This window comes from Dromaius novaehollandiae, chromosome 2 (genome assembly GCF_036370855.1).
Source record: "Dromaius novaehollandiae isolate bDroNov1 chromosome 2, bDroNov1.hap1, whole genome shotgun sequence".
NCBI lineage: Eukaryota > Metazoa > Chordata > Aves > Casuariiformes > Dromaiidae > Dromaius > Dromaius novaehollandiae.
This window is the reverse complement of record NC_088099.1, coordinates 29,026,803-29,048,838: the sequence shown is the minus strand read 5'-3', so window position 1 is coordinate 29,048,838 and position 22,036 is coordinate 29,026,803. Positions and strand designations below refer to the sequence as shown.

The 22,036-nt window shown below is 40.2% G+C and overlaps 1 protein-coding gene across 3 annotated transcripts in view; it reads right to left on the bottom strand.

Annotated features, from left to right (window-relative positions):
- The window catches only part of ABHD5 (abhydrolase domain containing 5, lysophosphatidic acid acyltransferase), a 29,735-nt gene extending 13,064 nt beyond the window's left edge, over positions 1-16,671 (bottom strand). The window contains exons 1-2 of one of the 3 annotated variants that reach the window (XM_026098680.2): positions 16,503-16,671; positions 202-287 (exon numbers count right to left, since the gene is read on the bottom strand). In XM_026098680.2, the coding sequence (XP_025954465.2) occupies positions 202-287; positions 16,503-16,621 (205 nt within the window). In that variant the 5' untranslated portion in view covers positions 16,622-16,671. Of the gene's footprint in view, positions 1-201; positions 288-12,925; positions 13,216-16,265; positions 16,388-16,502 lie in introns of those variants that run through there. The other 2 variants (XM_026098681.2, XM_026098679.2) reach the window with 2 other exon arrangements.
- Between the last annotated feature and the right edge of the window lie 5,365 nt (positions 16,672-22,036).

Here is a 22,036-nt window from a genome sequence, read left to right as displayed (position 1 = left end):
TTGAAATAGGAGATTCCTTTCAAAACAAAGATGCTAGGATCAAATATCACAAACAAAGTAACACTGAGAATCTATTTCTAAACCTGTTTATTTCATCACAGTGCAGAAGCCACATTTAAAAATTTTTTAAATTATTTTAATGGAAATCTACAGAAAAACAAGTCATATCTATAAATCTTATTAAAGAACAAACAGACTTACATTTTAGCATTCTGTCTTCAGCCTCTTTAAGATGTAGCAGTGATGTGGGACACCAGGCAGGAAGCCAGCTGAATAGCCATCCTGACCTACAATAGCAATAAAGAATATAAATATCTTGAGTAAGATAATCACATTCTACACTGTCTGAAGCTTTGAAGGAGCTTCATTTGTTGCTCTTCATGAAAGAACACGACTGTTACACATCATGTAGGACACCAGTGAGCTGCAGGAAGGAATTCACTTTCTCCTTTTTGTGGTGGTGCAATGATCAGGGCTGTTCTTTGAACAGTGTGCTGTCTCTCCATTATCTGTTCCTTATCAGAATGCACTGATCTATCTCCGTCAGAGCAGGCTTCTCCTGAGAATCTGGAGTCATCGGTCCTCACACTGACCCGAAAAGCTTGGCAAGAAATATGACACAATTCCTGGAGTTTCCAGGCTCCTTTTAAATTCCCTTGGAGGTTTGCCTGCACACACACACTACTCTGCATGAACTACTTCCAAAAAAGCAATACACCTTGTGTTTGCCAGCTTCATCTGAATTGACTCATACACCAGGTAAATTTAACAGGTGAAACCCAAGCAGGTTTATTCCAGCAAAGCAAAAAAACAAGGGCCATCATTATAAACTTAGAAACAAAGTCACAGAGGAAAATAAAACTGCAATTTCAAGTACCCCTAACAGAACTCCAAGCTAATGTTGTAACCACATCTTAGAGCAACAACTCTTCCCAGGTGCTAATTCACTCCTTTTTTCAAGATTGAATTCTCTTTTCCCTCTCTCACCTGTTTTTATCCTTAAACTGGCTCAGGCTACTTCTTTCAGGGAGAAGGTTGCAACTGTAGGACCCTGGACCCTTACTTACAGAGAAAAAGAGGAGGTCACCGAGTTCACAATCATTTTTCTTTCTTTAGCTCATTTTACCTAGATTGAATTGCTTTCCAGTTGGTTACAATATTTTAAAGATTGAATGCTGAAGTATTAATTATACAACAGTTCATGTTAAAGACCAAAAAGTTACCAATGTCCACATTTTCAGAGTTTACAGAACACATTAAAAACAAATTACAGGTCTGGCCTTTCAAGTTCTTTATCCAAAGGATCTTTTCCCCCACCCTTCCAGGGGCTTGAGCTATCACAGCTGCATGACTATTTAAATTTATGATACAATATGGCAGGTTTTCTGAGAACGCACAAAGCAATTGCAAGCAGCACAGTTCAGATTCCTAGAAACATATTAGGGGACATCAGAAGATAAGCATCTGAGCAAAAAGAATTCATCAACCAATCACCCACTGTTATCCAATACAGTTTACTTCTCTAAGAATCATACTGATATCTGGCTTTTCTGTAAATAATCTTCCTAAACCACCAGAATTCTGGAATCATTTTAATGGCGTAGTCTCTGAGAACTTGAAAATGAAGGCCATATGTTCTTTCAGAGGCCTCATGCAATCTACGAACTGAAAAAACTCAGCATCTTACAGGAATCGGTATCCAAGTAATTTGCTTCCACATTAATCCACATACTTATCTCTTTAAAAGTAGTATTTCTGAGAGATTAAAGCTGATACCAGCCAAAAGCAATATAGCCAGCAAATAACTGTTAAATCTGAGTTTAACAGTATTGTGTTATATAACTGTGTCCAATTTTATGAACTACTTAGATAAAATATTAAACAGTAGTTATGTCACTACCCTTTTAAGCCAAACCTTTTTTTCTAGTGATGTGTTGAATTACACATTTTCTTTCACAATTCCCAAGTCAGAAGTACAAAACCTAGTCACTAATTCCCTCAGACTAAAACAATATGAAATGTTTCTTTTTAGGGAAACCCCTGCATTACCCAAAAGTCCAAAAAGAAGTCTATTTATTTATTTATTTATAGAAACGTATAACTGTAACATGAAGACAGTGCAAAGATATGACCACAAGGAAATAAAAATTAAATCCAAAGTACGCAGCCCCAAGATTTTATTTCCCAGTCCTAGGGAGACACATGGATACTGAAGAAAAATATTCAGAAAATGGCATCAGAATGAGGAGGTTGGAACATTATAGATGCTCACTCTCATCTATTAGTTATCAGTACTATTTATAAATACTGAGATTTTCATTCAGAGAAGACATCACATATGTACACCTTGATGAATAAAGTAAGCAAGCTGAAATGCTTATAGTAAAATTATGTTGGGAATTTGGTGGTTCTGTAATTTCTGAACTGAGAGAGTAAATGAAGAAGATGTCCTGTCAAGAAAGTGATGGGAAGAATTTTAGGTAGAAAATATTTAGTTACCTATGTTCAAGGCTTATTCCTTTGCTCTTCCTCACACTCACCTTCCAAAAACAATTTATCACATTGCTAGGTATTATCTATATGTGCAGAACAATCAACTATTTATTCTGATATTTGAATAATTTCTTTGGCATAGGCACATTCCAGTCTTCCAAAGGTATAACTTATTTTGTACATCTGTGCTAAATGTGTCTTCTAAATGAACATAAGAATGTTAATTGCTTATAAGACTTACCATTTTTACCTCTATGATATAAAGTTAAACCAGTTATGCAATACCAAAAAGTAAAGAATGGACCTTCCATGAGTTTGCCCACCAAAAATGGAAATAAAATATGAAAAAACTAAAGATTTCATTCACTGCTATCATTTTCATAGTGATTGTACGCATTGCAGTCACACATCACATTACCAAGGTACTTAACTAGTGGAATGTAACCTATATTTTCTTTTGTGGCTGAGCAGTAACATAAACCAGTTTGTACATCCCTGCTAAAATAAGTAATAATCAGTAGGGCACAGCCATGCCATAGGAATCTTCCTGCACTCCCCATCTGGAGTCACTTACCTTCCCAGTCACCTAGAAAAGCATGGAGCTCTGGAGGCAGGTAAAATCAGTGGGGAGCAGGAGAGGATTTGCTGGCCCCCTTGGTGCTCAAAGAACCCACGCGCTTTGGTAACAGACCACTGTTGTTACCTAACTGCTGCTAACTTCAAACTTCTTGTACTCATTTGGGACAGAAGACCAGAATGTAATATGAAATCCCAGAGACAACCACTAAATGGCTTTAGATATGGAGAAGGTCTATTCCCCCACGACAGGCTGTCACTGGATGAGTCACAGACAGCCCCAATCACATCATTATTCAATATACAATCAAAAACAAACAAAAGAATACCATACGACGTTGTTTAACTAAAGAGAAACGCTGCTTAATCAAGTACAATATTCTTTCTTTTACTGGGTGAGCTGGATGTTTGTGAACCACCCGAAACAGGAGATTCTCTTGCAGGATACATGAAAGGAAAGAGATGTCTGATGAAAATCAAAATTTTTATGATTAGTCAACATGTATAACAATCTCACTTTGCCTCACAGGGTGTGATGCTTATTAACTATGCTGTGAACTGATTTCAGTGTATTTTGCCAGACTCCTCTCCATTTTTAATCAATTGGACACTGAGTTTGAGACCTCATTTAGAAAGCACTCACCATGCCACTCTGGTTCTCCAGATAAGTTAATGAAGGCCTTTTTCTGGAGGTGCACAAAGATTTTACATCATCTGTTTCCAGAGCTGGACAATCAACCAAGAGTGAATAATGTGGATGTTCTGAGGGAGCAACTTCCCAAAAGGAGCAAGTCAAACTAGACTCCCAAATACACTAGTCTCAGAGGAGACACTGTCTATAAATAGCACAACCATCAAACTCCATTGGTATGAAAAGGCACAAACTCCACAACTTGAAGTTGGAAAATGAGACCTAACTTCACAGCTACTCTTTCCCACAGGAAAATTTCAAAGCTGAGAGGGTATATTCTTTTAAGGTGTCCAGGCACATAATTCTTAATTGTATTTCTGCTCCCTTTTTAACTGATTATTCTAAGTAGTCTGAAATGGCTTAAGACTTCAAGAGTCCCTGGCGATATATATAAAAAGAAAAATCAAAGAATTAATGGAAGGTGATGATCAGGCAGCAGTGTGCTTCTGCTGTTCTTTCTACTAAGGCTTAAAAGCAATGGGGAATGTTACTACAGCTTCCCAACTCAAACCCAAACACAAAAATGCTCCTGTTGTAGCTTTTTGGAGGTAGAGGAAAAATCTATTCATCCAAACAAGTTCATTCTAAGTTGAGAAAATTGCAGAAATCTTCTTCCACTCAACCAAGAAATATATTGTGGACATGTTTTTTGACTGAGCTGTCAACTACAGTCTGCTTGGCTGAGGGAGTCTCATACATAAGCATGGCCAGGCTGAAAGTAGTAGGATTTAGAGAATACCAGAACGCCTTACAGCAAAGCAGACAACTTCACATTTATAAAACATACTCTTTATCTGTACAAACATAAGAAGGGATACAGGTGTGAAAAATAAATAATGATTACTGCCTGCAGATATCTAGGGAGTAAAGAATAATTGCATAGTGTGTAAAGTGCAACTAAGGATAGTACTTCTTTTCCTTAGCTGCTTGAATGTTAATTTGAATCACATACTTGCTGTCCCAGCTCAACTAAAATTCCCTGAGGGTAACTTTTGAAAGAACTAAGAATCAAGCAGAGGCAGAGGCACAGTGAACCTGACCCACCCATCCACCTCTACTAATTAGGTCAAATCAGGTGAAGAATGTGGCAAATAGGTAACTCCCCATACTACCATTCTGTCAGTTTGATTAATGCTATTTAATTTGGTGAGAAACAATTACAAGCAAGACAATTGATGGATTTATGGCCAGTTAAAAATTTGACAGACTCAACAAAAAGCTCATGAAAACCTGGATAACACTGAATGACTGAGAACATCTCTTGTTATGCTGAAGTAGACACTCAAACTGCTGAGTAGTCCACCTGATTTCTGGCTTGTGATGTGGATTACTGAAGAGAAGCCCTACCATATAAAGACAGTTTCAATGTTCAATAACGGTTGTTTATAACTCTATCTAGGAGATATAAATACACATATATGCAGCACATTCTCTCACTTTTCAAGATTTTAATTTAAGAATGTATGGCCTATGCACAAAACTGTTGTACAGCTAGATGTAATAATCTGTGGAAAGCCTGTGTGTTAAAAAAACAAAACAAAACAAAAAAACAAAGTGACAGAACTCCACTGAATCAGAGTAAATGAGAGCAATACCATTTACTACAAGATGATCTGCCACAAGTTACTGACCTACTGAGATGACATACACAGAGATTTTTCTATGGTGCTGATTATAAAATCTGCTTTTCACAAAGTATCTTGAAATTAGTAAAGTAACTAAAACTCTCAGTATAGACCAAAAAGTAGGCATTGAAACATCTATCTGTGTCAGGAGTGCAGAAAACAGAATTTCCTGTCACTTGAAGCAGCTGTAAAACACTGGACTTACGAATGATATCACTGGGAAAATTAGGGCTTAACATATTTTTAAATTGTATTTCTACAGATAATGTTGCAAATTACCAAGATTTTAGCTATGGAACAAGCTAAAACAATACAAGTTTACATCTGGCTAATTTATGCCTAAGCTAAAGTTGTACACTTTTTCTTCCCCATTTTATTAATTTAATGGCCTGCAACACCAGAATACTGAATGCTGTTTACATGGCTGATTATGGCAATAAAAAAGTGTTTCTTTGTTAATGTTTACAAGCAACACTATTACATACAGAACACTATCATCTGAAGTACAGAAAAAATATTTCTCTCTGCAGCATTCACTATACTCAAGTTCCACAGTGTTCTCTAGTTATTCCCAGGAGTATTTCCCTTGATTGTAGGTTGTTTAACAAAGCACTGGAAAAAAATACTTGGGAGAAAAATGCAATAAAGCTATTTCAAACTAGCATTTGAAATCATGAAAACGTGTTTTTAAAGCCACAGTCACAAGAACCTGATGACAAGGAGCAGCAAAGAAAGATGTACTAGACATAAACCTTTGCCTGGTTAAGTTGACTGGCGTTAATCTTTGACGTTAGTTTGTTAAGTAATGAAAAGCCTATTTTTAAATGAGGAAGATAAAACACAAAGAAGTCTGTATGTTAGTCTAATTCTGAGAAGCATCCTATTTCTGCATTTTCATTCCTGACACAGTCAGTATGAGGTAACCTGGGAGATGCAATGCCTGATTCTATGGCCATCACCACTGGCAGCAAATCAGATCTAAAAGCTTACTAGTTGCTCCATTTGGCCAGTTTGGCTATTTTTGTGGCTGTTCTCTAACTGAGATTTCTGAAATGATTCAGCCTAAGGAGAAATTATGTTTTAAACCAGATCATTCCAGATATCCAGCTGAGAGAGAGATGAAACAGTCAACTGGCAAAGCTATGGCCTAACAAGGTGGAAAAAGCCTGACCAGTGAGGCAAGGTGGAAGGTGGCAAGCTTTTAAGCCAGAGTTGCCACTGACAGAGAGTAACACATAACCACGGCCTTGGTCAGATAGTTTGAATTTAACTGGCCAGGGACATCTCAGGGACAAGGCTCAGGATATGGTTTCATGAAAGCTTTAACAATATAACCACTGTAAGGAGTCCTTCTTGTAGTCTTTCATTTTTGCCCCCAAAGCACAACATGTCCTTCAGTGCTTCAGGTTTCTGAGAATGATGGATGCAGTCAGAATCCTTCCAGCATACATAATCTATGCACAGTGAGTCTTATTGCAAACACTGCATATCCAGGGGCACAGCTTTTGCATGTACAGTAGAAGTCAGATGCAGTAACCACAAAAGTAATTTGAATGAGATGTTCCAAGGACAAAAGTTAAGTTCTGGCAATTACAGACAAACATCAGGAGAAGAAACTTATTCCATTGATCCACTTCATGATTATTCCATAAAAAGACCAAAAATATTGCAATCCTCAGGGACATCAAGACCTTGAGGAGCATACTAAAAAGGTGAGACACAGAAGTAAGAATTAGGGGTGTGGGAAAGGTACACAAAAAAACCCTAATCCTTTAACAAATGTCTGTTCAGCATTTTCATGAAGTGACAAAAAATATATGAAATTGGTGTAAATGAGTTCTATGGTTAAAAAGGAAACCACTTTTTTCCCCAGATAGCATTATAAGCCTGCCTATAAAGTTCTGTTTAGAAAAATTTCAAGCCAAGATGTTCCATGCAATTAAATGTTGTGAAACTCTTGGCTACTTCAGTAACATTAAAATGGAAAATAATGTTTTAAAAATCTCTGCATAATATTTCTAGGAAGTGTAATGTACATCAGCCCCATTTCAACAAAAGGCCCATGGTAGGTTATTGCAGAATATTGCTACATTAGGTCAGAGGCAAAAACAATGCATTTCTCATGTATTTACTGCATCTTGAACTCTGTATTCAGAACATTCAACATCAAAATTAATGTAAAAATTCAGAGGCAAATTTTATTACTCTCTCTACTTATATGAGCAGTGCTACACAGGACTAACACTAAAATTAACCGGAGAACATAAATAAGGTAAATCATGAACAATAAGTATTTTCTGGCTATCTTAGTGATATTCAAGTTCCTCATGATGTTAAAATTAATTTGAGAAACCTGAGCATTCAGGCAGTGGAGAGCACTTAAGTTTTGCTCTCTCCCATGCTGAACCTCAGCCATAGGTGAGCTTTCCCACCACGAACACATTTTATTCTCTGTCTCCCAGTACTGCCTTTCACTTTTTATCCACATGTATCCTTTCTATACCTTATTATCATTTCTTCCATCCCATTTCTAGGTGTATGTGCAGGTACACATTCCAGGACACAGAGGTAAGTGGCACATGCTCTTTGAGTGAGTACCACAATAAAGAAGCCTAAGCCCACACCCTGTAACACCCATACTGCTTACAAAATAAATTGCGTTAGTGCTTAATGCAAGAAACCATTAAGAATGCTTGCAGGAATGAGGAAAACATGCTTGTGGTCATGCAGCTATTCCTTACTCCTATCACTGTCAACTGACTATAAATCCCCCCCAAATTGCAGTGTTCTATCTTCCTTCAAAACACCAGATAAACTCCTGTCCTAACTCCATAGTCCGGTTAAAGCCAGGTCACAAATATACTACAGAGCAGAGAACTAATTAATCCTAAAAAGTTCTCAGTAACACTGTTCCTCCCTAACTTACAACATACTCCCTAACACGCAAGCATTTCCCCTTAAAAACTTTACAGTATTCTAACTGCTAACAATTATTGCCTTCCATCTTTTCTAATGATTCATTGTATCTCAATTTAAAAGCTAAAATCAATGATCTAGGAAAAAACCATATTAGCAACTATAGACCATGCAAGAAAGAATACAGTATACACAGATAAAGATGCAGATACAGTGGAGAGGGAAGGGGGAGCTGCACAGTCACACTACAACTGCTCAGCCTCGTGACAGAGATCATGCACATAGCACAGCTTTGATACTAGTGAGGATCTACACCCCTTCAGCTCCACCACAGGAAATTCAAATCTGATAGAACCTGGCATTGCCACAGTAATTGTTTTTACAAATATCACATTGTACATCACATGAAGAACTTTTGAAGAAATGTATTACTAAAATAAATAAAATGATATTTTTCAGGTATTACACAACTCTACTACTCTCATTTCATTCACCTATTGATATACTCTTGATGTCCTTCGGATATTGCATAACCTCAAATAAAATAAATAAATAACATATTAAAAAAATAAGCAAGTACTGTTTACCTTATTTATCAGCCTTCTAATACCAACCTTGCCAGAGGCCCACATGTCAGACTATCCCTGAATTGCATCAAACTGAACAAGAATAAAATATATATGTAACAAGCATCTTTTGTAAATCTGCATAATTGCCCATTACCCCACTTATCTTTAGTCTATATTCCTTATTCCTACACACAATTTGGATCACAACTTACATAGGAGATGGATATATAGTTTTATTTTTCCATAAAGAACTGCGTAAGAACACTGATAAAAGACTATCTAAAGCATGCAGTTATTTCACTTAGCTCCAAACATGCTATACACAAGCCACATTCATACCACAGCCTTTCACTGCACACCATTAGAATATCATCTACATCATCCTTTTTTTTTTTTTTTTTTTTTTTTTTTTTTTTTTAAACATAGTGTTACTTCTTCCTATGTCAAGCTGCAGCATTCAATGTTTTGGCCTACTGAGCCTAGTCTCCACTTCTTAGAAAATCCTCATGAATATTGTCTAGGAAGTGCATAGTCCCTCCCATTCTCCCAGAAATTCGAAGATAGTTTTGCTTGCATGCCTACATTGCAAAATTTTTAGATGTCAAGAAAAGTGTAAATAACCTTAAAAACAGGTAAGAAGATGAACAAGTCTAAAAAGCCATTGCCTCAAATGTTCTGCTATGGAAAAGTATTATATATATATACAATTAATAAGCCTTTAGGCTCATGTATAATAATACTTACTAAATGTAATCAAGAAAAAAGTTCAACAATAGTCTGTTAGTATTAGGCCACTCCATCTCTTTTTTCCATTTTAATACCTTTTTCTTCCTCACTGCAATGTATGAATGGATTTTCTCAGTAACAATAGATCCTCTTGCGACTTTATTAGGGAAAGCATTCTGGGATATACTTTTTGCTCATTTCTGCAGTCTCACATGATCCTCAGTTTTCTGTTATAACTCATTCAGAAAGTCTTCCTCCTTCACCATTGATTTCCATGTTTTCTTCTTGTCACTCAAGGCTTTACCCTTAAATTCCTCCTCTTTTACCCTCTTAACCTCATTCCAGAGTGACCTCATCCCATTACACAGCTTCACTGACTCACAAATCTCTCTCTTCTCCACTGACCTCTCTCCTGCTGTTCAGCTTCTCATCTGGATCTCTTGGTGCCAATATAAACTGAGCTACTCACCCTTCTTCCCATGCCCTCCTCTCTCTTGCTGTCAATACAAATTATGGACAAAACCCTATCCTGAAAGAATGTCAGCGTTGCAAGTAAACACTGAAAAGTTATGAAATATGAAAATCAAAGTTTCCTCATCAAGCAATCTTTGTAAGCCATCAGATAAATTATTAGACCCTCTTTTTTTCCCCCCTCCTCATCAACCAGGAAAGTTCTTCTGATTCTCTCAGTAATGTTCAGAAAAACTGTAGCTTGTGGAGATCTGCTCAGCATGGACACTGTCCTTTTTCAAGGAGTAGGTTTCCAACTGGGCCTAGAAGGCAAGGCTTAGTATAATGTCAACAACAAAAGAACAGAACTCTGGCACAACACTGATCTTCAAACAGCCTCTAAAAAACTTAGAATTTATCCAAAGGTATGTGACACTGGCAAAAGTTTGTGTTAGACTATTATCCCCAAATCTTTCCAGTAGTAGCTCCAAAGCTAGTTTACCTTCTCAGTTTGAGAGTCCACTTAAATTTCCATTGGGCTTATAACTTCACTTACAGGGGCTGGGATCCCAGTTTGGTAATTTCCATACTAGACTGTTCGCTTGGTAAACATAAAAGTTTCCACTTTATCCACAGTGTTAGTAGCAGACTTCCTAATGTTGCTTATTAATCCTGCATTACCCCCCTTTAGTAACATCCTACATGTAATTGAAAAGCTACTGTATAACTGCTGTCTTCCCCCCTCCACTCCTCATCGTCTTTCTGAAATGTAAAGACTTGAGCCAGATGACTGGTAAACCTAGCAGGATTTTTAACACGGGATTTCTACTACAACAGATGACTCAGCCAGATAATCACTGAAGGAGAGCAGGAATGGACAACTTCAGGCAAGATATTAAAAGTATGTTCTCTGTAATGGCATCTATAAGAATTCTGTGTCCATTTATTAGATATTTGAAGCGTGAACCACATGTAACACAGCTGAAGATTACCTGGGATTACCTTCAGGCCTAGTACTGACAGGGAAAACCACGCACTTGAATACTGCTTCGCCTAGGATGGGAACCAGTGTTTTCATCACATGCAACTGGAAAGGGGCAATGGGAAAGATTCCCTGTTGCTCGAAAAGAACTGCTGAGGGGGAAAGACCTTCTGCAGCTCTCCAGAGTACATTGGTATTGCTTCTTTCATATTGTCTAATATAAGAACACATTTCAGAAAGAGCAGAGGAGAAAATTTTTTTGTAACGTGGTATTCAAACCTCTAGATTATGATTCCTGAGGCAGTCTGCCTTAAGAATCATATAGAACTATGAAGCACTAAAGAATTCCCTGAAAAAATCATAAAAATGTGTTTGCTGATCTATAAATGGAAAGTGTGTCGTGCCCATTTTTTTTTTTCTTTAATAAACTGTGAAAGGAAGTTCAGGGGCCTCCCTGAGGCCTCATGAACACATCTTGACCGACTGCTATTTCCTCCCTGCTGTGGTTCTTTAGCTCCTTGCCAGCAGCTCTATCATATCATTTCCTGCTACACTGAAGGAGCTTGCAAGATGGCAGGTAAACATATAAATTGGTCCATCTGAATCTAAAAATCCATTTCACAGAGATTAGTACATCACATGTAACAGTGGAGGACCACCCAGGAAAGGGGAAAGAAAATGAAGAAATGAACAAATAAAAACTATCTTCTAAATCTCTGCCATAAACTTGATTCAAGGAATATCCAATAAACAAGAGAATCCAAAGAGCAGTCAAAAACAAGAAAAGAGCAGATCATCCACTCCTATATATTCACTACAATTTTCCCCCCCTTTGTCAGTAATGTTTGACTAAAAGCCTGAACACTACTGTTCTATTCCCTAATGTGCTTATTCAAGCTTCTCAAGGGAGCATTTACATGAAATTCTTCCTTGTATAGGGATAGTAAACACACTATCATGATCATCTTTCTTCTGTCACTGGAATGAGAAGATAGCTCCTATCTTTTTGCCATCTCTCCTTTTCTCCCTCGAGTTTGTGTCGGGGGAGAAGAGAGATCTTCCTGATGACCACAGACACTCCTCTCCAAAAATCATACAAGGACAGGAAAACTGTTTGAGGGAACCTTATAAATACTTGAAAACCTGCTCATACATATACTTTCAGATGACTACAAAAATGTAATGTAAAAGGCATTAAGCACTGAGGTCACGACTTACACAACCCTACCTGTGAAAGAGACAAAATCAGAAAAGAGGAAGGAAACATTCCTTTTTCCTTTTTTACATGCGCTATCACAATGAATTTGTTATGTTTCACTGTCTCTTTAAAAAATGGAAGCTGCAAGTCCCAGACCCACTGCTAGTCATACATGCTATAGGACAAGCCTTTAGAAAAAGTCTCCTTTCACAAAGGAAAGTAAGCAGGATTGTGCTTTCAACAGCCCACCTGCTTAAGGTTTGCTTTAGAACCTAGATGTTGAAACCAGCAAGAAAGCAAGCAAAAATTTGAATTCAGACTGCCCCATAAAAGGATGCTTTAATATCACTATGATATCAGTGTGAACCATCTCACTACGAGACAGACATAGGCTGTATTAGGTCTGATACAACATTCCTCTTTGTTTTAATCAAGTAACTTGCTTCCATAATTTGTAAAACGAATACTATAAGATTTCAAACCACATACCTAAACAATCAAAATACAAACAAGCCTGAAGGATAATGGAAAAATAATTGTGATTACTGGTGTTGCAGTAACACTTACAGTATATAATTTTAAATATTATTCCAAACCACTATTTTGTGAGACTACGGGCCAAACGCAAACAATTTGATGTAAGCGAGTAAGTGCAGACCCCTTTACATTATTTTTCTCAAAGAAAGTTAATCCACTTACCTCGGAGGGAAAGAAAACAGTGCTCCATCTTTGGGATTTTTCCCAGATATGTACATATACTTAGTAGCTGCTACTACTACTTATATCAGAAGCCATAAATAGTCCTGCTGAAACCAGAGTGAATATAAGTGAATTCAATATTGGCAAAAGGATTACGCTAGACTGATTGCCTCACAGACAGAAATCTACTTCTGTAATTTAAACAGAGAAGGTTCAAGGCTGTGAAGAGGTTCGGGAGTTGTTAGTAAGTGACACGTTAACCAAGCAATCGCTTCCATGATGAAGACTCAAAACATTTGTTTAATTAATTTTTCATTCCAAGTTAGGACAATGTCATGAGTATCCTTCAAGATCATCTAGGAAGTTACTGAGACACTGTTCCGTTTTCACTATACCTGTATAGCTACTACATTTCAACAAACCAGGCATGCTGCAAAACAAGATGAGTAACACCAACTTTTGAAGCAGATAAAGTAAACTTCCTATTTATTTTTCAGATATACTTGTCATTAACAATTTAATCTAGGGTTTTAATGGTATCTAATAATTCTTCTTCTCATTGTCACAGAGTTTTAAATCCAAAAGTATTTAACACATTTCACTCATTTATAAATTTTCTCTGGGTACTGAGCTTTGCTCAACTTGAAAGGATGAAGAAATGCTAATTTTGACTAATATTAGAAACAGATCAGTAGTGCTAATAACCTGGAGCATTAACATTTCATTGTAGCTAATGCACTTTTTGAAACTATGGAGAAAAAGCATGAGATTTTGATCTTAGAAGTCTTAGTGAACTGGGAAGCTTACTCTGAAAGATTCACTTTAAATGCCCTGATTGTTCAGAAGGGGGACACTGACAACTTCTTCAAAATCAAGTCCCTTTAAAAGCTATCCAGTTGAGCAAACCATGATGAGAGATTCGTCACAGTCCTTTTCGAAAATTTAGCCTGTGATTCCTAACCCTATGCCCAGATTATCTAACATGACAATCCTGCAATTCTGACAGGTTACAGAAGTTGATGGCACTTGGCACTATTTAAGCAGCACTCCATGTGATCAAATCAGGCAGCTAATACAGTTCAGGCTAATGCGCTGAATGAACATATAAACAAAAACAGGTTGAGGCAGAGCTATTTTAAGAGACTGATTTAAAAAACCTATAAATCATCAACAAGAGGCTTTACAAATGTCGTGTATTTTATGAATGTGAATGGATAAGAAAGTCATCTGAATGCAGAACCAAGAAGGGAAATGTGGTTTCAAATGCAAGTAGTAATGTTGTAAAGAAAAGATATTAAAAAAACCACCAGTTTTAAGTTTGAGGAAAGGAGGACCGAACAGAGATACAGATTAGACCAAACGGCACAGGGCTTGCAAGGAAAGTCTTTGAAGCTTATACTAAAAAAGAGAATGCTGTGTATATACAGGCATAAAGGCATGAGAGGGAGCTGAAGGCATAAGAAGATGCATAGTCCAGGTTTGGTCAAATTAAGCTGGCAGCAGAAAACATCCAAGATGAAGTATCAAAGCCAGAATTCGTAAAAAGGGCTAAATAGAGAACAAGACTGAGGGTGCAGCTAGCTTTCAAAAATAACAGAAGAGACACGTAACATGACCACATGCAACTAATATTATCCTGGATATGAAGTCATGAGTACACAGCATGATTTTCATGCCAGTACTTAAAGAATTTTAGGTGGATTTCCTCAAAAAATTATGAAAGGAAAGAAAGAAAAAAGGAAAAAGTAAGAGTGGGTTTCTGGGGGCCAGGAATCAGCCATGTGATACATTACCTGAAGGATGGAGATGAAGGAATAAAGGGAAAAATGTTTGCAAATAGCACATACAAAGTACGTACACTTATCTGACTGAGCGGATACAGCATATGTAAGACTACAGCACAGTTAGATATACTCTGATAGAATACTGTTTGGACTAAAAACATATAATACAATGGAAAATTGGGAGATAAGTGACCAGTAGATACATTAAGAAGTATGTTTTGTGAATAAAAAAGACTCAAAGATAGGATAACTATATATTCTATAGTGGGACAAGGGAAGACAAAAAGTATATTTCAGAGCAATAGAAAGATATCATAACAGGTCTGTCCTGGCAGCTGAGGCATACAATGAGAAATAAAACATACACTGAAGGACAAGGCATGAGAAGATATACACCAATTAATAATATGTGGACAGAAGAAGAGCAGAGCAGTGATTAATAACTTATTTTGGAACCATTTAGGTGTACCTAGTATGAAGATACAGTGCAGGACTACGTAGCATCAGGCAGAAGAGTGATTAATAGCTATAATGAAGGCACATAATGAGGGTGTGAGTCAGTAGTTACAAACAAATATTAGGGATATCAAATGCATGTTAAGAACAGGGCAGCACAATCTACAGCAGAGGAGTTAGTTTGGTCAATGAGACTGTCCTGGGACACCAAATAGAAAGAAAAGTTTAGTGAAGACAGCTGAAGATGAGGTAGGTGTACAGTACTAAAAAGGAAGAAAAGTCAGAGTGAGAGCAAATATTTACTCTGTGAAGATGCGCTCTCATCCCCACCTTGTATCAGGAATTACACAGAAGAATAATGGTAGAGTGGCAGAGAGACTGACAAACTTTACTGCCTGCTCTGCGCCTATGTCTGTAAGTAGCACATACAAAGTACGTACACTTCTCTGACTGAGCAGATACAGCATATGTAGGACTACAGCACAGTTAGATATACTCTGATAGAATACTGTTTGGACTAAAACCACATAATACAATGGAAAACTGGTAGAACATATGAACATATGAACACAGAACATGTGGAATAAGAAGGTAGGATATTTATTTGTACAGACAGAGTTGCAAAGACACACAAAAGCATGGGGCATCTGCATATACAGACGTGTGCACAGAGGAGACTGGGGTGCAAAGGAAGGATGGGCAGAATTACTGCGTGCATACGCTGAAGCAAGGCAGTGAGTGAAGCATGCAGGCACCTACTGCGGTTACAAAACCCGGGACAGGAACTGAGAAGTTCGCACACAGATGCCGAAGCAGCAGAGGACGGTTCGGTAGCGCCAGGCGGCTCTGCGTGCGCCCAGCGGCGGAATCACCCTGGAGACGGCACGCGGAAGGATGCGTCTGCAGGCAAAGGAGGGCTGCGTCTGCAGGCAAAGGAGGGCTGCGTCTGCAGGCAAAGGAGGGCTGCGTCTGCAGGCAAAGGAGGAGGACGCGGCAGGGCTTCGCGGCAGGACAAGCGGCAGGCAGCGCGGGAGGCCGGACGGGAGGCCGCGCACGGCGGGCGCACAGCGAACCGCGACGCCGCGGAGGAAAATACGCACCTGACAGAGGCAGAGACCCGCTTACCAAACACACCCGCTCACACGGGAACGCCAGCCCCTGCGGCAGGGCACACGCTGGGGGGCCGCCCCGGCCGGGCGCGGTAAGCCGAGCCGCGCGAGGAGGAGCCCCCCGCCACAGGCAGGGCCGGGCGGGCGCCGAGGGCACCTATAGGGAGGGCGAGGGTCACCCTCAAGGCAGCGGCCCGGCGCGGCGCCGCTGCCGCCCGCTGCACTCACCCTTCGCTGGGGGCCTCCTCCTCGGCCATGGCGGCGGCGGCGCAGCGAGCGGGCAGCGAGGCGGCGGCCGGCAGCGCGGCGACGGACAGCGCGACCGCGACCGCGGCGGCACCGGCCATCACGGGGCCCGCCCGCCCGCCTGCGTCATCCCCGCCGCCGCCGCCCACAGCATAGAGCGGGGAGGCCGTCCGCGGCTAGAGCGCCCCGTCGCCGGGCGGAAGCGGGAGGGGGAAGGGCCGCGCGCGCGCGCGCCGTCGCCCTGCTGTGCCAACCGTCGCCTTCTGCCCGCGGGGGGTCAGGCACATGGCGCCGGCTGCCTGCTGCAGCGGGTGTGCGTGTGACTCTGGCTGAAGGGGGAACAACACACGCTGCCCAGCGCCCCCGAGAGGGGAGGGCCGAGGCTCTTGCCATCCGAAAGCAGTTTTGCTGGCATTTCAGGCTGAGCTCCTGGGACAGTGCTCCTAGGGCCCAGGTGCCTGCGGGACCTTGCCCGATCCCGAGGTAAAAGCCTAGGTTAGCAATGAAGATGTCTGCCTCTGTGAGGAAAGGCTAGACAGAGGGTGAAGTCTTGCCTGGGTTGATGCTCTGTTGCGGCCTGTGAGCCGCATCATCTTCAGAAGCATCTCTGAACTGTGAAACTTAAGTCTCCAAGAGAAATATGTATACATGTCTACTGAATGAGTATGTTTGCCATTGCTTCCTCCCTAGTTAAGGTACTGTATAATAGGCAAGAGCCTGAGCTTTAGAAAATTACATCAGAGGCAGAAAGCTCCTTGCCTGCATGCAGTTGACAAGTCATTCAGGAGAGATGGCAGAACCCAAACCAACATCTCCTCCCCTCCACAAAGTGAGATCATTCACCAGCTTGTTTGGCAAGGCCTACAGAGACAGCAGCACTGGATTTTCAGGTTGCTGGTTTGTGTTTGATTTTCCATGTAAGAAATAAATGATTACTTCTGAATATAGCTTAAATAGTATCTGTCCTTAAGACAATTATGAAGTAAACAAGTAAAACACACGTCGTGCTCTCCATTTTCAAGTATTTTGAAACACTTGTATGTACTTTGAAAGAAAGTTTGGCCATACCCACGGAGAAGAGAATGCTGAGGGAAAGGGATATACTTGAACTAAGCAGCGTTCAGTGTCACGATAGAGGTTGCATTATTACTCAGTTGTGTAAGAACTGCATCCATAGTGAACAATAAATAAACCTTAAAGAAGGCACTAAGATGCACTGAGTGTAAGCAGTGGTGAGAAGTTTAAGTCTTGCATTTCTTCTGAATTCTGCCACTGAGCTGAGGCACTTTAGAAAAACAGATGCTATCTTATGGAAGATTGTTTATTTAACTGTCTGAAATCCTTTGCATAATATTAATTTGGTAGTATCTGAGATTCTTCTCAGCTAAAATTATTCTATAATTTTAATAACAGTGATTGTGCAGATTACACAATCTCAGCTAAAGTTTGTTTGGCTATGTCACAATTGTTCAGCAATCTAACATTTCTCCGGAGAGTTCATTTTTTATTATTTCTCTGAAAGATTTTATTTACAGAAAATACGAATATCTATGAATATGGAAGTATATGATCACAGGCAAACATTTGCAGTGAAACTCTCTGGAATTTGCACACAGCCTGAATAGCTTTGAATGCTGTGATTCTTTCCTTTTAATTGCAATGGAGTAATAAGTTTAAAACCTCATAAGCAAGATTTAGGCCCTACTCCTGGAACACACAAATGTTTAGATACAGTTATCTCCACGATTTCAATGCAGTAGTGCTCACAAAAGCACTAATTGGTTACACGTGTTTAAGAATGTAAGTGTACAAGTAACTTCTCTCTTTTAACAGTCCTTCTTTCTGTATTACTTTCTTAGTCTTTGATAGAAATAGCTCAGTTTCTTTATACTTTACTTGATTACATGGATAAATTAGTTACATTCCTGTGCATGAAGAAAACACTGAGATAATGCTGATAGAAGGAAGAGGAATGTCAGTTGGCTGATACTGCAATGTGAAAGAATGAAAGACAGCTATATCATAATGAGAAGCAAATAGTTCAGATTAATTTTCTCATTTTGATATTTCAGAGAAATTTCTGGACACTGAAAATACTATCTCTGAGACTGTAGGGAAAGGATCCCTACCACTGTGTAATCTCTCACTTCAGTAATAAGATTCTATATTGATTTTTAGTGGGACTTTCTTGGATTAGCTTAATGCCATTCTCTTTAAAAGAGGTATGTTACCCAGTGTTGCTATATGAGCCTGAATTTTATTTCCAGATCCCATTGTCTAGCATAGATAAGGTTAAAATAGAAAGACTTTCCTCTCTCAATGACAAAGTAAGAAGAAATGCCTGCTCACTGTTGTTATCCTTACAGCTTCCTTTGTTACATTTTTTCAAGACAAACGTATTTTCCTGATAGCATCAGAAGAAAAAAGCAAGTTCCCTTGGCTGGGAAAAGAAGAATAATACAGCTGGCCTCACATATCCCCCTTGTCCTGGACTGAGAAAAAGAGTCAACCTCTATGCTAGAGAAAGCCTCCAGATGACATTATAGAAGTTTGAGTGTCAGAACCATCTTGCTTACTCTGGATTTCAGATAGTAACTTTGAAGCCAACTATGTTAGAGGTCAGCGTACAGATAACTATCATTGTTTTTATCTATTTAAGATTTGGGATTGTACTATTGCCTATCTCAATATACTTAAAATACACAGAATTTCCATATTATGCATATTACACTTTAAATCCTACTTTTGACCCACAGAAAATGTAGTTACTTGTCAACTAGAGCTTGTGACTTAATGAAGCATGAAAAGAGAGCACAAGTATTTAGTACCCATACTTTTAATAACAAAGTATTTTTTATAATGACCCACTTAGCATGCCACTTCTCACAAATACCTTGCTAAAATCAGCATAAAGAAGCATACAGACTAAGGGGAAAGGGTTTTTTATGCTTGGTACTTATATGAAAGGAACATCATATACTGTGCCTATTCTGATTTGGTAGCAGCAACTAAGATAGCATCCCAGCTCACAAGCGAAGGGGCTTATATCAGTTGCAGCCTTGTGGCACTTGTGGCACTTGTGGCACTTCAGCAAGCATGTAGTTAACTGCTACACAGCCTCTGCAGGCCCTTTGTTTCATGCTCCCACAGGTCCTTCTCTGAGTGTCTACCCACATGTTCTCCATATTTTACTTCAGGCATGACTTCCAGCTCAAGGTTTAAGTCTTGCACCCCAGGTAGCCCAGGCTGAGAAGGACAGCCACATTATTCTGAGATTTTGCTGCGACTCAGGATAACAAGCAAAATAAAATTGATTGATCTCCACAAGTAAACCTGTTTGCAACAGCAAGAGGACCCTGAAGCCCTCATAGCCCGTATGAGCTCCCATCCATGCCTGGCTGTCTCTGGGAGGGCTTGGCTTATCTCCCATGCTCTTTCAGGAGAGGAGCCCAACATGTGTCACCTGCCTCAGGGCCCAGAGCTGCAGGTGTTGGAGCTAGCTATGGTTGAGCCTGAAGGGAAACCCAAACAGCTGCTGGAGGACTTGTCTCTCTCACGATGTATAAATGAGGAAGTCTGTTCAGAGCCCTGTTGTCCATGTCTCTCTGTGAAGACCTCTTGGTCTTGCTGAGATGGGGGAGGAATCCTGACATCAGTTGAGTCTCTGCTGCCTGGTTACAGGCCTCAGTAGTATGGCAGTTTGGCAGCTGGTTGTGTCAGCCTTGGGTAAATCAGTGGAAAAAGGAAAAGCAGTAACCATGTCAGTCTGGTGGAGTCCAGAGCTTTGGGTTACTAGGTGCTTTTAGACCCTGATGGTTTACAGAGGCCGCGCAGCCCACAGGCAGTGTTTACGACTGTTTTCTGTCTTACTGCTTTGCAGATTCACTAGCAGGAGCATTCCTGGGAGAAGGATATACATGATAATGCAGCACAGGCATTACAGGTGATGTTCTAGAGAATGGGAAAGTGGCATGGCCTTAGGATGAGCTGTAGTGATCTGCCAAAGAATGAGGGTTGCATACAAACAAGTGCTGGGACGAGGGGAGAGGCTATGTGCCTCTGCTATGTGAGAAGCAACTGGCTAATGGAGCATCCTTATTGCATGCTTTTCTTGTCTGATCTGAATGAGGGTGGGTTTTCCTGCTGCATCAGTGCTCCCTTGCAAATTGGAGTGGAAGTTTGAGACTAGTGGCAGCATGCTGGTTATGTTCCTAGTGTGACCGCTCTGTATTATCCTGTTCCCCAGCCATATTTAAGTGTGGAAGTCTTGAGCTTCCTGGAGGTCCTCCTTCATAAGAATTTTGCCAGCATCTTCCACCTAACATGTCTCTGCCTCTGGTGAGCATGAGCAGGCTGTTCCTACAGATACCCGAAGTCTTGGAAGCTCTAAGTGAGACTAGTGGAGTGGGAGTCCCTCTGTCACACAAGGCTAGTGTTCTGCGACAGTTACTGTCTGAGGTCTACCCTGCATGGAGAAACAATCTATCTCAGCCTCTTGTCCCTTCATCTTCCTGCTTTGCAGGAGAGCAGGCTGCCTGGTAACCCTTCTAAGACTCATGTCTGATCCCGCCATGGGAGCAGATTGTCCGTGGACTGGGAAACCTTCCAGACTGGCCAGGACAGTGAGGGGACACTACTTGGGATGGATGGTTGGGGCTAACAAGTGTCTTTATAAGCCTGGCGCTTGAATAAAAGAGTCTCTGAAGTATCTGAAAAGAGTCATAAGAGAAGACTGAGGATCATGCTGGCTACTTCAGGGTCATGTCATGTCATGTAAGCAAAGTAAATAGCAATCTTGACTGAGTTGCTGTTTACAAAATCAGAGTGTGTTTGCATCCGGAGCACCTATAACACCATTTTGAAACATCACCCACAGCAGTTGCAGTAGGAAGTTGTGTAACCATGTGCAAGAGTCAGCTGTGGGGAGGCCAAAAGAAGTCTAAGTGCTCCAAGAAGCAAGTGAACGGCGCAGAGGGGTAATTCGATATGTCTTCATGGACTGGCAGCAGCTGAGGCCATGACATGCAGTGTTGCTAGCCAGAACTTCTGTCTTGTCATACTTGGCTATTACAGGGTGCCTGACTCAGATGTGATTAGCCTGAAATTCCCTCCTGGATACCAGAGTGGCTGGAGAGAGATAAGATCTCATGTTTTCAGGTGAGTGGAAGGGCACTCCCATTGAGTACTGTGTCTGCCTGGTTCATATGTGCAGGCTGCCAGAGCCAGTGCTGATGGTACGTTCAGCTGCATCAGACTGCGTGTCATCTAAGCAGAGTCCCCTGTGCCACCACCTTCTGTTTTCTTTTACTAAGCTGTGAATATGAATACCCACATGAACACACAAGCTGGAGATGTCAGCCTTCTATGGTTTTTGGTCAGGGGCACACAGTAGCAAGGAGGCTATTCTAGTTCTGATTATAAACATTAAAAAGCAACTAGCTGAAGATGTCAGGGTGGACATTAGATGAGCCCGTCCATGAAATAGCAGAGTTAGTGATCTGCACAACTGAGACGAG